The 14,290-nt window shown below is 56.1% G+C and overlaps 5 protein-coding genes across 5 annotated transcripts; 3 read left to right on the top strand and 2 right to left on the bottom strand.

Annotated features, from left to right (window-relative positions):
• Positions 1-222: 222 nt before the first annotated feature.
• On the bottom strand, positions 223-1,083 carry INS49_008432 (uncharacterized protein; the record flags this gene model as incomplete). Its single annotated transcript, XM_043169175.1, has 1 exon — positions 223-1,083. The coding sequence occupies one exon, from the start codon at positions 1,081-1,083 to the stop codon at positions 223-225; it is 861 nt and encodes a 286-aa protein (XP_043026855.1).
• Positions 1,084-3,483: 2,400 nt separating this feature from the next.
• INS49_008431 (uncharacterized protein) lies at positions 3,484-3,971 on the top strand (the record flags this gene model as incomplete). Its single annotated transcript, XM_043169174.1, has 2 exons — positions 3,484-3,674; positions 3,758-3,971. The coding sequence occupies 2 exons, from the start codon at positions 3,484-3,486 to the stop codon at positions 3,969-3,971; spliced, it is 405 nt and encodes a 134-aa protein (XP_043026854.1).
• A 782-nt stretch (positions 3,972-4,753) lies between these two features.
• INS49_008430 (uncharacterized protein) lies at positions 4,754-6,393 on the top strand (the record flags this gene model as incomplete). Its single annotated transcript, XM_043169173.1, has 2 exons — positions 4,754-5,695; positions 5,752-6,393. 2 exons carry the CDS (start codon positions 4,754-4,756, stop codon positions 6,391-6,393), a joined length of 1,584 nt encoding a protein of 527 aa, XP_043026853.1.
• Positions 6,394-8,054: 1,661 nt separating this feature from the next.
• Positions 8,055-11,667, top strand: INS49_008429 (uncharacterized protein; the record flags this gene model as incomplete). Its single annotated transcript, XM_043169172.1, has 4 exons — positions 8,055-8,417; positions 8,476-9,172; positions 9,223-11,210; positions 11,269-11,667. 4 exons carry the CDS (start codon positions 8,055-8,057, stop codon positions 11,665-11,667), a joined length of 3,447 nt encoding a protein of 1,148 aa, XP_043026852.1.
• A 1,055-nt stretch (positions 11,668-12,722) lies between these two features.
• On the bottom strand, positions 12,723-13,919 carry INS49_008428 (uncharacterized protein; the record flags this gene model as incomplete). Its single annotated transcript, XM_043169171.1, has 2 exons — positions 12,723-13,351; positions 13,427-13,919. The coding sequence occupies 2 exons, from the start codon at positions 13,917-13,919 to the stop codon at positions 12,723-12,725; spliced, it is 1,122 nt and encodes a 373-aa protein (XP_043026851.1).
• Between the last annotated feature and the right edge of the window lie 371 nt (positions 13,920-14,290).

The raw sequence follows: 14,290 nt of genomic DNA, 5'->3' as shown, positions 1-14,290 counted from the left end.
TGGTGTAGCCGAACACAACTCGCGAAGGGGGCTAGGATTTTTGCAGTTATGTTTGATTGTACCATGTAGTTGCAGATGGAAAACAGGCGGCTGACGGTGCATACAAGTCAATGTATTGCACGCGAGGTTCTAAATTTGTGGTCGGTGTTTTGGTGGAGGGAGTGATATAGTTGGGTATCTTCTGTCTCATAAACACTAAAACGTGCAAAAAACATCTCCTCCTCACTTGCGAGGCTTCTTGATCTTGTCGTGTAAGGGATCGTACGGCGCAGCAATCCCGACAGACTTCTTGCCGTCGTCCGGGTTCGGCCCGCCCTTGAACTCGTACGCCTTGCCGTCCGCCGACGCCGCGGCCGGCGTGCCGAGCGTGGGCTTCGCGAGCTGCTCCCGGTGCAGCTTGTCGAGCGACTCGCCCACGACGGCGTACTTGGACCAGTTTATGGCGGGCATGCGCACCACGTCCTGCGGCGTGGGCAGGTTTGTCCACGATGGTGGTGGCTGTGCGGCTGCGCCTTTGCCTTTGCCTGGCGCTTTCATCGGTGAGGGCCCGAGGCCGCTGCTGGATGCCTCCCCTCCATCTTGGCCCTCCGTCTCAGCATCGCTTTCCTCATCGTCATCCTCCTCGTCGTCGTCCTCATCGTCATCATCATCATCCTCCCCGCCAGGCGCCACCGGCTGGGGCCCCTGCCCGACCTTCCCACTGGCCAGGTCCTGCACGAACTCGGCCGGCTTTCTGGTGGCCTCCTGCTTAATGCGCTGCAGTTGGCGGATGTCCTCTTCGGCCTTTTGCTTCTGCCTCTGGAGGAGCAGGATGGCCGACTCCAGGGCGATCACATCAACGTTTTCGTTGAAGTCCACGGGTTCTGGCGGTGGCGGCTGTGGGATAGACTGAACCTGTGCGGGGTGCTGCTTGTGGGTGAATGTCTGGCGGTGGAAGGTGGGGATTGTTGGCGGCGGGATGGGTGTGGTTGAGTGGATGGGCCTGAACTGAGGTGAGAGGGGCTCCGGGACTGGCGCGGCCGGCTCAGCCTGTCTGGAAGGGGAAGCGCCCTGCGTTGTCGCCTGTGGTTTCTGTCCGGCCATGCTCATTTACGAGTGGTGTTGGTAGTTGTCGCAAGATGGGATAAATGAAGCGAGGTCCCGCCCGGCGCACTGATCCCGACGTGCTTTGGTGGTTCGAGGCAGAAGCAGTGAGATGATATCTAAGGTTGAACCAACCTTAGAGTGACGTGCAGATCGGCAGGGAAGGCGGGCGCAGGGGTCTGTCCGTGGCAAGTCATGCAGGTGCATGCGGGAAGGTGGAGACCGATATTTTTCAGGAACTCACACCCCCAACTCTTCTGCCAAACCAAAGAGTATACGGTACGTGTTTATTGTATTCATAAATGTTTCCTTGATGGTTTGATGAGTAGCCATATCCAGTTTCACAGCAGAACCTTGGAATAACTCTTGAGCATAGTATTCAAGTAAGAATAAGCGCCAGGATGAGGTTTAGGACGACCTCTTATGGAACAGATCCTGCATCCTGTCGAATCATCTGTCAATGCCTGTATCTACCTCCCCACGGACACACACTTTCTCCGTGCGCGAGTATAACTGAGATATCTATGCATATATCTTTGTCCCTTCAGATCTTGAGTCCCTTGTACAACTAGCTGGTCCCTGGCAACCCTTTGGAGCCCCTGCTCTGGAGAGGAGTGGGGTGGGTAAGGGGCATGCAAGGCAGGGGCCTACCAGAAAGCTGGACAGAGCGGCGCCCGCGGCAAAGGGGAGAGGGCCCGGGGCCGGAAACAGAGCCCGAGTAGGAGTCAGATCCAGGAGGGGCAAGGGGAAGGAGTCGTCCAGCGACTGATGTCGGTGGCGATGTGAGGCCGGACTGCTCTTCCATGCACTCTTGATGGGTTACGGAATACATGTCGCGAGCCAAGCCCTCATTTCTTTGCCGACCCGCGTGCGACCTGGTTATGCAGGGCCTGCCGAATAGACACGCGTCCGTGAGTGTGAAATGCTAGGTATTATAGGCAGTGGGCAGCAATGGACTCGTCCTGGAGGTCTCCCAGGGGTACCCGTTCCACAACGGAGCGCGGGTCAGCGGGCAACTCCTGCAGGGGTCTCAACCGTCGGCATCAGTTGATGACCAACTCCCCTTCCTGCTTCTGGTACGCGGTACCGGGTCCTTGTGCTGAACTTCAGTGTCAGGCATTTGATAATGGGAACTTCGGCAGGCTCTGCGAGCTGTCCACAGAGTACCTAGGCAGTCTAATGCTTGCCGATTACGCGTGGTCACTGGACTCCCAACCAAGAGAGCTCCTTAAGACTCGCCCACGCGTTGGCGTCGATGGAAGCCAATGCAGCCTCCTATCACACGTAGCGTCGTCACACTTGCCCCGACATCCTCGGAATAGTAGGCACTGCAGGGCGATAGAGCTGCCCAACCCATGTCAACACAAGCCAAAGAGGAGGCCACTACACTACTACAGAAGAAGCTGTTACAGGCACACTCCATGCCTGCCTGGCGCTCTAGACCATTCGAGCCGATGTATCCTCCAAGCTAATGCCGCCACCCACTCTGCCACCCACTCTGCCACTGTGGTTTCTCTGAGGGGCCCAGGTCGAATATCGGAGCAGAGGCCCAAAAGTGAGCTTCGTGTCGACTTCATGTGCTCTCAACCTTGAGCGCTGCTGTCCCTCACGCGTTATAGCTCGGAAACCGGGCTGTCCCCTTCTCGCCCAGCTCTGGAGTGAGGTGTCTCGCGCCAGGTCTCGGGTGGCTGCAGGGCGACATCCTCGGCACGCGACGAGGCGTGGGTTCTAAGTAGGCACATGGTAGACTGCAGTAGGCGGTGCTTTCAGAAGCTTTCTCGTCTGGAAGTATGTTGACTTCCACTAATGAAGTATTTTCCCGCTCATTTCCCAAGCTGCGGGGCTTGGGATAACTCGATTTTCTCGGTGTAGATAAGTCACGAGTCTGCCCTTTTTCGCTGCCCTCGTTTTCCCCTCTCTCGTGAACTCGCTCGTCGTAGTATCTTATGCCTACCAGACTTCGAGTCTGGTTATATTGCAAGCGATGTGACCCTTCAATCCCTGTGTTCCGAGAAAAGAGGCAGACACTGCGCGGCTACTTATCTATTCGTGGCTCATTATCGTCAAAACTTAAAACATTTACTCACGTTTCGATGCCCTCCGACAAGGGGAATTGACACACAACACATGTACTCGCCACACTGTGAAGCGAGTTTGCAACATCAGAAATCAGTCGCCATCTGCTAGTGTTTCCAGCTTCCGGGCTCGATCCATCTGCGGAAGCAACCCGGCTGGTCCGGAATTCAAGCTTGCTGCCAGGCCGGTCGCCGATACGAAAAGTTCATATTCGTCCACGACAAAGTACGCAGGACCTCCGTACTGAAGGGCTGCAGGAGTCGGACCGGCATTCGGGGGACCTGTCGTCATCTCAGCCTCGGCTCCTGCCCAGTTCCTCGGAATATGAGTCGCGAAAACAGCCACACTACCGACCAATCCAAGAAGAAAGGTGGCATAGCTCGGTGGCTATCACAGTTCAAGTCATGGGTTGCGGTGAGCGAGCCATCGGGGCAAGCATTTGAGCAGCACAGGAAGGACATGTTCCGGAACAATGGAGTCTCTCACCACGACCCGGACGCAAGCATGAAGCTGCAGTATGTCTGACCTTGTTTTGACAATACCCGTGGCCGCGGCCGCAGAAACCAGTGTCTCTGCTCGCTGCTAACATATCACGCAGTGTCCCTGCAACAACAATACCGAAGGAGGCAATAAAGCCAGCAGGGCCTGGCCCGGATCCCGAGGAGCTCGCGGCAGCGAGGAGAAGGAACCGGATGCGCCAGACTTGTGCCAACTCATCTGCCTCTCGCAGCACGCAGTCTTACTCAACAACCTCATCAAGACCAGATTGGAAGCCAGATTCAGAAGCGCAATCGCCCCGTGCTCCCGGGTGAGCAGAACTGCCCGGCTTACAGGTCCTGTAAGCTTCAGCGTTCAGACGAGACGGCACAGCTAAGCCAAGTGTCGACGTTCGTGTCGATGTTCGTTAAGGTAGTTTTGCAGCAGATTGGACCGAACCGACTACAACCGACTCAGGGCCATGCCGTTGCACGACCGAGAGCATGGCGCACCTGCACGTATTGGTGGTTGAGGCGGGGAAGATGTGTACGCCTTTGCAACCGATTTAGGGATGTCCAGGTTGGGCAATGGGATGTTTGCTGGAGGCGGGCCATGTAACGGCAGCCCCGCGCGTAGCTTGATGCCTCGACACTCTCGAACAAAGCACGCAAAGGAGCCACCTGGGCACATGGGAAGTCAAGACTGGCTGGCCACTCAAGATTGAAACGCCTCCCGCCCAGTATGGCGCTCTAGGCGACATTGAAAACCGTTAGTCCGTGTTTTAGGGCAGCTGCTAGGTAGTCAACCCTCGCCTGGACGGCTGAGCCTAGCGCACGCCAGGCGATGGTGCGCATCGACCTACGTCATCAGTGCTGTCTGCTGTAATAGTGACACTTGACAGTCAATCGCAGCCTCATAAAGGAGAAGGCGTCACGCCGGAAACGCTTGAGGCCCGGCGCTATCTGTACTGTACGTAGTAAGGAAGGCAATCAAACCAAATCAAACCAGGTCCATCCATTTGGCTTGCCAGTCCCTCTGTCACCATCAGTGACCTAACACCTGCCTCGGAGGGCTTTCGAGTCGGCAGCTTGGTAGACACGCCCGTGCTGTCGGCATCATGAAGCGAGTTTTCGGGGGAAGAGACGACAACGAGGGCTCCTCTGTGGAAACACACTCGGAGTCGCACGATGACGGCCCACCGCCGAACGAGCACACACGGCTGCTTCCGAACCGGGTCGACAGTGGCAACAGGCCAGGCTACCTGAGCCCGGACGATCCAGCTGTATCTCCATACAACTTGTTTACTGTGCGGTTTACCAGATACCTTACTGTATTCTTCGCCATCATCACCTTCCTGTGGTGGGTGCTCCAGCTGGTGTCCATCTTCATCACACCCCCCGGTCTGTCCACGAGGGGGTCAGGGTTCTTCGGCTTCAGCTACTCCAGCATTGCCCTGTCCACGTTGATTGTGACCCTCCTCTTCTTTGCCGCCCCGTCAAAGGCGGCCCGGATCCTCTCGGCAGTCGCCTCCGTACTGTTGCTCGCCAATGTGATCATCAACGTGGCCGTCCAGAAGACCAGGCACGAGGAGGCATGGACGGGCATCGCGAGTGTCGTCTGGGCGTTTCTGATGGCGGTCTGGTCGCTATCCGCCGACCGGATCGTCCAGTGGGGGAAGAGAGAGGAAGAGGAAAGGTTAACAGGCCGTGAGGAGCCCAGGCGGACTTTGCTCGAGTGGACCCAAGTGCTTCTCTCGACAATCGGGTTTGCTGTGCTTGCCGTGGTCGCATTGCTCCTGACCTTTACCCTCATCCTGAGGGCCGTGGACGCTAAGGTAGCGGCTCCAGGAGATCTGTACTGGGTCGATGGCGACAAGTACCAGATTCATCTGTACTGCCGTGGCAACGAAACGGACTCTAAGGGGAATAAGCTGCCGACCGTGCTTTTCGAGGGCGGAGAAGACCCAGTGGAGGACGGATTATGGCAATTTGCAGACAATGCTCTGAACAATGGGTCCTTTAGCAGATACTGTTTCGCAGATCGTCCTGGATACGCATGGGTAAGTCAGTATCTGGACCAGAATGCTGCACCGGTCAAAGCTGACAAAAATCCCAGAGCGACACAGCACCGTCGCCATTCTCTGCCAGCCAGGCGACAGAAGCCCTGAGCGAAGCACTCGCCCGTGCCGGTGAGACGGGACCCTGGGTCCTCGCCAGTGCTGGTATTGGATCCATCTACTCGCGTGTGTTTTCCTCGCGACATGGCAAGGAGATCAAGGGGCTCGTCCTGATCGACCCGCTGCACGAGGATCTCCTCCACCGCGTTGGTACTCCCGGGAGGGGCTTCACGCTCTGGCTGAGAGGCGTCATATCCCCTCTTGGCCTCGACCGCATCCCGGGCGCCCTCTTCAATGGGCGCACGAGCGAGGACCGAGTCTTTGGGAGAGCCTCATACCAGACTGGGAAGCAGATATTTGCTAAACTGCAGGAGAGCCTGGTGGCCGACTCACTGACGAAACGCGACGTCACATCAAGCCGGGCCATCCAAGCACCCGATGTTCCTCTCGTCGTTATTAGCTCGGCCATCAAACTCCGGACCGACAGCCAGTGGGAGGGCAAGCAGCGAGATCTCACCCATCTGACCGAAAACTTGCACGATTGGGATGTTGTGAACAAGGCTCCGCACCAGGTATGGAAAACGCTGGACGGGCGGGATGTTATCGAGAAGAGGATCAGGCAGTTGGTTCAAGGGAAGTAAAAGGCAGGTGAGACCAATAACATGCAGCAACCACTCATCAGGGCCTGTTATGCGCGGCAGGAATGTGATACACGGGGTTGGTCAGGTTTCTGCGATCGGGCTGGGGTGTATAGCGAAGGAGTACACTTGAGTTTTGTTTTCCCTGTTCCTTTTTTTTCCAGATTGGGCTTGTTTCCCTTTCCTTTTCTGTTTTCTCCCCCTCCTTTTATTTTTGCTTCTATTCTCCACTGGCACAAGTAAGCAGGCAGCCGAGATACGTCCTAGGTCTAGTAGCATGTCCATCAAATCGAGCGTATTCCAAATGCAAGACACAGCCTTGAGACCTGCAGACTCTTTGAGGTGTGATGCTGGCTGATTTCCAACAAGCCGTCGGGTGCACCCTTCGCGCCCTTGGGGACCTCGGAATGGTCTCCATGTACACAGGTACCTGGGTACATGCTTGATCAATGCCCTCCCGGCTGCTGGGTCTCTATAGGTACCCAACGGCGAGAGGTAGCCATGCAGGTGGGCACAACGTTGCCACAGGTGGTCTTTATGGGCACAGGGGCACTGGAGCAAGGAGCCAATGGCAGGGCTTGGCCTTACAATTGGACCTGCAATTTCAAGTACCTGTCTACCTGCTCCACCTGGGCACGCCCAAAGCAAGTGTCCTGGGGCTGTCACGTCTTGTCCAGACGCCGGACGGTTTTACCTGCCAGGACTACCTAGGTACCTGAAGTACCCAGGTAGAGTCGGCCTGTGTGCTCTGCTGCTGCTGGTGATACCGGGCCACGACCGCTCACTGAATGGCAGCGGGCGGGCAGACAGACAGACAGACTCATTGAGCCGACCGCTGCTACATACTTGTCCACCTCTTTCACAACTCCCCCTTCCATCATTCCCTCCTCCTGCCCCCCCCCCGGAGTCTCGTCTGTCGTTGCCGTTGTCGTCAGCATTGACAGGGGAGTTTTGTTTTTGTGCTTTTACCTATGCTTCTGCAACCCACACCCACGCCCTCGCCCACGCCCTCGCCCACACACGTACCGGCCGACCTTGACTCCTATTCAGCTAGTGCGCAGGAAGCCGTCATTTACGGACCGTACCTCTGAAATTACGCTTCGCTACCACAGGCGGGGACTTGTCGATCGCTTCTTCCTCGACGGACCAACCGTGACTTTTCGAATCGCATCCCAACTTCAATCTGTCTCATCAACTGCCACAATTCCCAACTCGTGTCGGGCTCTCGACCCTTACCCGCCTGCATCCACAAGTCCCTCGTTCCTGGCGCCAAGACCGTCGTTGAACTGTCCTCGTCGGCGGCGGCCACCCTCACAGCCCCCCTCTCCCCTTCCAGTGATGCCAGCGACAGCCCCCAGGCCCCAATAGTTCACGCCAGAAGGACCGCCTCCCCAAGCCCTGCGAACGGTCCGCTTTTGACGTCTCGGGCGATCGACAACACCAGGCCACACGGTTTGCGACACGGCCTGTCGAATCTGGCGCGACCACCCTGGCTCGACGACTTCCATGCAACAGAGACGACGCTGGCCTGTTTCCGACCCTTTGTGAGCTGCATCCCAAGACAGCGGGCTCGATAATCTTCAGTGGTCTGTCACCCAACACGCCTACGATTTTCACAGTGGAGGAAAGAAAGAGACGGGTAGCACAAGGCAGAGCGGGTCACCATGTTGGGGCCCGACTATGAAGGCGGCCCCCCTGGCGATCGCCCTGCACGACACCGAACACCAGAGCGAAGTTTTACAACTGACGATTCGAGGACCTACTCTCCTTATCGACCGCCACGGCAGAACGGTGGCCCTCGCGATGGCCGAAGGCCCTCCCTGTCCCCCTCTGCCGGGGCCGGTGACCGCAGCTGGGACGACGAAGGGGACTCGCGGCAGAGCCAAGAGCGGAACAGGTCAAGAGGTCGGAATGGACGACAGGCCAGCGGAGGACAGCGCATCTGCAAAAAGTGTGGCGAGCCCCTGACGGGGCAATTCGTGCGCGCCCTGGACGGCACTTTCCACCTGGACTGCTTCAAATGCCGGGTGGGTAGAGCAATCCAACTCCAAGCCGGACCGTGAGCTAACGTGTTTTACTCGATAGGATTGTGGACAGATCGTGGCCTCCAAATTCTTCCCGGCAGACGACGAAGACGGTCAGGGGCAATATCCGCTTTGCGAAACAGACTACTTCCGACGGCTCGGTCTTCTTTGCTACCAGTGTGGTGGCGCCCTCCGAGGGTCTTATATTACGGCACTCGAGCGAAAGTACCACGTCGACCACTTCACGTGCTCACTTTGTTCGACAGTCTTCGGCGCCCAAGACAGCTACTACGAGCATGATTCCCAGGTTTACTGCCACTACCACTACTCCACCCAATTCGCCCAGAAGTGCAATGGTTGCCACACGGCAATACTTAAGCAGTTTGTCGAGATCTTCCGCAACGGGCAAAACCAGCATTGGCACCCCGAGTGTTACATGATTCACAAGTTCTGGAATGTGCGACTTGCTACTCCCAGCGACGTCGCAGATGAAGAACCTCCCCCGGATGATGAGAAGACGCGCGACAAGGTCCGGGAAGAAGAGGAGAAGATGGAAGAGAAGGTCTACCGCATATGGAGTGTCCTCTCCACCTTCGAGGAATCCTCTGCCGCCTGCATATCCGACATGTTGCTGCATGTGAGCAATGGAGCTTACGTCGACGGTGTGGTTGTCGCAAAGAGGTTCATTTGGCATGTCGACATTCTTTTTAGGTCCGCTGACAGGTTGGATGAGACCATGCAGCAGCTTGAAATGAAACGTAAGCCCTCCCTGCACCGCTGGCACTGGCTGATGCTAACATCTAGACAGCTCTATCATACTCGCGAGAGGCAAAGCTCCTGTGCAAGAAGATTGTGCAATTCTTTTCTCTCTTGTCTAAGACGCAAGACAAGAATGCGCACAAGCTTGGCGTAACCCAGGAATTACTGTCTCTGGTAACCGGTCTTGCTCATTATCTGAAACTTCTCATCCGCATCTGCTTGCAAGGCGCTCTTCGGATTGAAAAGGATCAGACCAACGTGGAGGGCCTGTACGCCTTTCTCGACGATCTGAGCGCTCTTGAAACCCTCAAGAACGAGGATGGATCCTTGCAAATCACAGCTGCCATGTCGCGGCTGGCCGCCAACGAGTCCGACCAGTGTGTTCTTTGCCGAAAACCTGTCGAAGACGAGTGTGCCAAGAATGGCGACAAGAGGTGGCATATTGCTTGCGTGACTTGCACGAGATGTGGAAAGGAACTTGGCCGGAATCCCGAGGACGCTCGACTTAATACCTATGACCAAAAGATCTTCTGCAGCGGTTGCGAATCGTACAGCTCAGACTCGGCACCTCCCTTCGAGCGGATAACGAAACTGCAGCAGTACGTCTTCCTGCTTCAAGTAGCGCTCGCCCGACTACTGGATATACTGAAGAGCACTGGGGCGTTGTCTGCACTGGACGAGGCGTCCGTGAACGAATATGAACCAGCGAATGGAAGTGGACCAGGCGATGTGCCTCGTCTTCAGTACGATTCACGGTCCAAGTCATACGCTGGAGATCGAGAGCATCATCGGGAGTCATCCTACGAGAACACTTTGAATGATGTTCGCCGTTTGAGGAGCACGCGGCTCGATAAGCACCTGTCGGCGAGCTTTAGAAAAGCGCGAGCGTCTCGTCTCATGGATGACCCAGGGGTAGAAGGCGGCGGTAACATGCAGAGTCAACGTATTGAGGAGGATCAAGTTCCCGGCGAGGAGGGTGGCTCTGACCTGATGTTCGGCCACCAAGATGCCCTAACTCTGGACGACATACCTCGTATCGTTGCCGCGGAGCAAGCCCGGGAGCAACGTCCGGCGTTCAAGCCAGCACGTCAAGAGTTGTTTAGGTCTCCAGCGACTGAGCCATTCATTGGTGCCAACCAGAGGTCGAGATCGGCGGGCCGCGCCGGCGAGCCGGGCTATGGTGAGCCATCACCACAGCGAGGTGGTCGGAAATACTTCTCGGAGTTGTCTCCAATGGAGTATTTCATTGCCCGCCACCTGGCTGTGCTTACCATGCATCCCATGGTGCAAGACGATTTCACGCTCGAAGAGCTGCTCAACCTCATCGAATCCAAGAAACCGGCGACGTTCTGGAACAAGTTTGGAAAGGCATTCAAGAATGACTCAAGGAAAGGAGTCAAGAAGAAGGGTGTCTTCGGCGTTCCACTCGAGATGGTTATCGAAAGGGATGGCGCCGAGTCCACTGATTGCATCGGAGGAACAACCTTGCGGGTACCCGCCATTATTGATGACCTGATTTCCACCATGAGGCAGATGGACCTTTCCGTGGAGGGTGTCTTCCGGAAGAACGGAAACATCAAGAAGCTTTCGGAAATGGTCGAAAAGATAGACCGCGAGGGCTGTGACAACATCAACTTGATGGCCCAGCCCGTCGTCCAGGTCGCGGCTCTGCTAAAGAAATACCTCCGAGAGATGCCGGATCCCTTGATGACAAACAAACTCTACAGGTTGTGGCTTGTCGCGGCTAAGATCCAAGACGATGACAAGAGACGGCAATGCATCCATTTGGTGTGCTGCCTCCTTCCGAAGTGCCACAGGGACTGCTTGGAGGTTCTCCTGTCCTTCCTGAAATGGGCCGGAAATTTCCACCAGGTCGATGACGAATCAGGATCCAAGATGGACGTCAAGAACCTTGCAACCGTCATTGCACCCAATATCCTCTATAACCCGATGAAAGGACCTTCTCTCGACAGCGAGCCCATGCTGGCCATCAATGTCGTTGAGACGCTGATCAATGATGTGGAATCAATGTGTTTGGTAAGTGGAACATCACCTGGATGCTTCGCAAACTGGGACTCGGCTAACATGACTCTAGGTCCCGGACAACTTCGTCGACGTTCTCAATGACCCGACATACAAGGAAGGAAAGGATAGTGATATTACCACCAAGGAGATCCTGAAGCGCTATGGTGGCAGGGTGAACGGCGGTCACGGCGTCCTTGGCGACGCCAGCGACATGAATCCAACCAGGCCTCTCGCTAGAAGGGTAGAGACCGATCCCGAGGCGACCCGGCCGCCCGGCTGGCAGGAACCCAACGCCTCTTTCTCCCAGCCCCCGAACCCAAGCACACCGCCTAGGTGGCGGAACCCGGACGAGACACAGCAACCAGCGTATGGCAGCTCCTTCGAGGGGTCTGATTCGGACAACAATCACCAGCGACGGTCGTATCACGGGCGGCCGAACAACTCGGTCGGTGTTGGCGGTACGGGGTAGGGCGGCGTAGTGCAGCTCGTGGTCTCGTGCATAGTTGTTTGTCCACCTCATCTGAAGAGCCCGCTTTTCACGACCCACAGGAAACTGGAGGCTGTTTGTAATCCGTTGAAACTAGAGTACGCACGACTTAGCCTAACAAGGAGGGTGGGGGAGGAGGCATATCCAAAGCATCGCTGGACGGCGTTCGTTCCATTGTGCTCCGTCCTTTTTTCTTCTTTACTTTCGCATCATATTTTCGTTCGATTTTTACATTTTCAAATCTTTTCTTGGCCATAGCGACCAGAACACCTTTCTTCTTCTTATTCTTCTCCTCTTGCCACATTTTCCTGCGTGCGTGTCTCTTTGTTTCCACCCTCGAGCGGAAAGCAAGAAAAAAAAGTCAAAAGGGGGTGGGTGTGGACGATTTTACGGTTACATGCGCGCATGGCTTCTATTCGACAAAAACAACAAGGCGGTCGCGTTCCATTCCCGCTTCTGCTTTGATTTATATCCTTTTTCTTTTTGCTCTCATATTCTTCTCGTGGATCTAGTTATTATATGTTCCTCACTGGGCGAGTGTGACAAAAACGAGAAACTGGCTGGTTGCCCCTTTCAGAGAGAGAGAGAGAGAAACAGAGGGAGAGACGGAGACACCGAGGAGGGGGCGTGTATTGGATGTGGAGGGGTGGTTGATTACGACAAGTTCTTGTCATTGAAGCCCATGGGGCCCGGTCAGCAGAAGAAGCATAGAGGGGGGATTTTAAGCCGGCACTTGCTGCGCGAGGACGTCATGCGCTGTTGTTACAGATGCAGTCATATACCTGCTGGCCATGCAACTTTAGCAGCCAAAGTCAGTATTACGGCTTTTGCCACATGGAACAAACAAAGTACGGACTCCTGAGATCCTGGTGATGCTGTTTTGCAATTGCAGTTGTCCTTTTGAGAGCCCCATGCATGAAGCGTAGTTTGCGCACGCTATGTACAAGAAGATGATTACAAAGTCCATATATATATATTCGACGAGGTCCGCAAGGCCGCCTTAGAAGCTGGGAGCCTTTGACCGTATCCCTATTTTATCATTTCTTGATGTTGCCAAGCGCCTCTTGCTCCAAGGTCCACTTGACAGACCTCCTCAGCCCTTCCTCAAGTGGGACAAGTGGCCTGTAGCCCAGCCTCCTCTTCGCCTTGTCGATGCAGAAGTACCTCGTCATGCACGAGTAGACGCACCTCTGGCGGGTGAAGGTGGGCGGCTTCCTGATGATGGCGAAGAAGGTCTCGCTCAGCAAGCCGATGACGAGGCCCAGCTCCTTGGGGATGACCCAGACGTGCTCCTTGCCGTGCGGGGAGCCGGCGGCATTCCAGATGACGCGGCAGAAGTCCCAGAAGTAGGTGGGGCTGTCGTTGGTGATGATGAAGACCTCGCCGTCGACCTTCTCGTGGTCGAGGGGCTGGGTCTTGCTGGCGTAGGTGACGAGCAGCGCCCGCAGCGCGAGGATGTGGCCGTACGCGACGTTCTCGACGTAGGTGAAGTCGAAGAGGTTATTATTGTCGCCCAGCTGCGCGGCCGTCTTGCCCGTCTTGTAGACCTTGATGATCTGGTGCAGCGCCATGGTGTCGCCCTCGCCGACTATGCCCGCGGGCCGGATCGCGGTGGTCAGGAGCTTGGAGCCGTCGGCGCGGTTGGCGTTGATGGCGATCTCCTCAGCTGCGGCCTGTGAGACAGTCAGTATAAATGAAGTTGCCAACCCCCACACCCGCGTGTGTCAGAAAGCTGTGTAACATGCCTTGGTCTCGGAATAGTACTCTGACTGGTCCTTGCCCCTGGGGACAGGCCACCGCTCATCCGCGTTGATCAGGTCATTGACGTTGTCGCTCGCCACGCTGGCAGAGCTCGTGTAAACCAGCGCCTTGACGTCGGCCTTCTTGCACGCGTCGACAATGACCTGCGTCCCGTCTATGTTGACCTTCTTGTACAACGCATCGTTGACCTTGCCGTCCGATTGGGGGGCGGGGGACGCGGTGTGGATGACGGCGTCGGGGCGGATTTCGTCGAAGATGGATGCGATCTTGGAGGCGTCGGTGATGTCCGCCTCGACGTACTTGACGCCGTCGGAGTCGGGCCGCCGGTTGTGTGTGCAGCGCAGGTCGATGACAGACACTGAGCACGTGTAGTCGCGCAGGAGCATGTTGACGATGTGGTGGCCCAGGAAACCGCAGCCGCCAATGACCATGACCTTGCCGACATCGACCCTACCCTCCTTTTCCGAAGCCATTTCTGCTGCCGATACGCCTCTATTGCTGGAGAAGCATGTGGTGTTGTTTGGAAAGAATTGGGTCAATTGGCTTGCCAAGTGGTCGGTGTCAAGTCGAGACTCAGAAACGAATTCAAATGATTCGGCCACAGAGGTACAGAGTTCCTTCCGAGCAAGGATAGGCGACTTCTGCACCTGGCCATGATCATCCTAAAGTAGACCCGGCCAGCCTGCCCAAGTGCCCCCTCCCGCCCCAAAAGCCCGTGCAAGCAACAGTCCAATTGCTGAGACCCCTGCATCGGCCATTTTCCAGGACCCTGGGCCTGCCTGCCGTGAGGCTGCAGTGTGCCTAATCTAGAAGATATTCACGCTTTGAACTCAGATGACATTCA

Source organism: Diaporthe citri (genome assembly GCF_014595645.1).
Source record: "Diaporthe citri strain NFHF-8-4 chromosome Unknown scaffold_3, whole genome shotgun sequence".
NCBI classification, from domain to species: Eukaryota; Fungi; Ascomycota; class Sordariomycetes; order Diaporthales; family Diaporthaceae; genus Diaporthe; species Diaporthe citri.
Note: the sequence above shows the minus strand (reverse complement) of the source record. Positions and strands in the feature narration are given on the sequence as shown.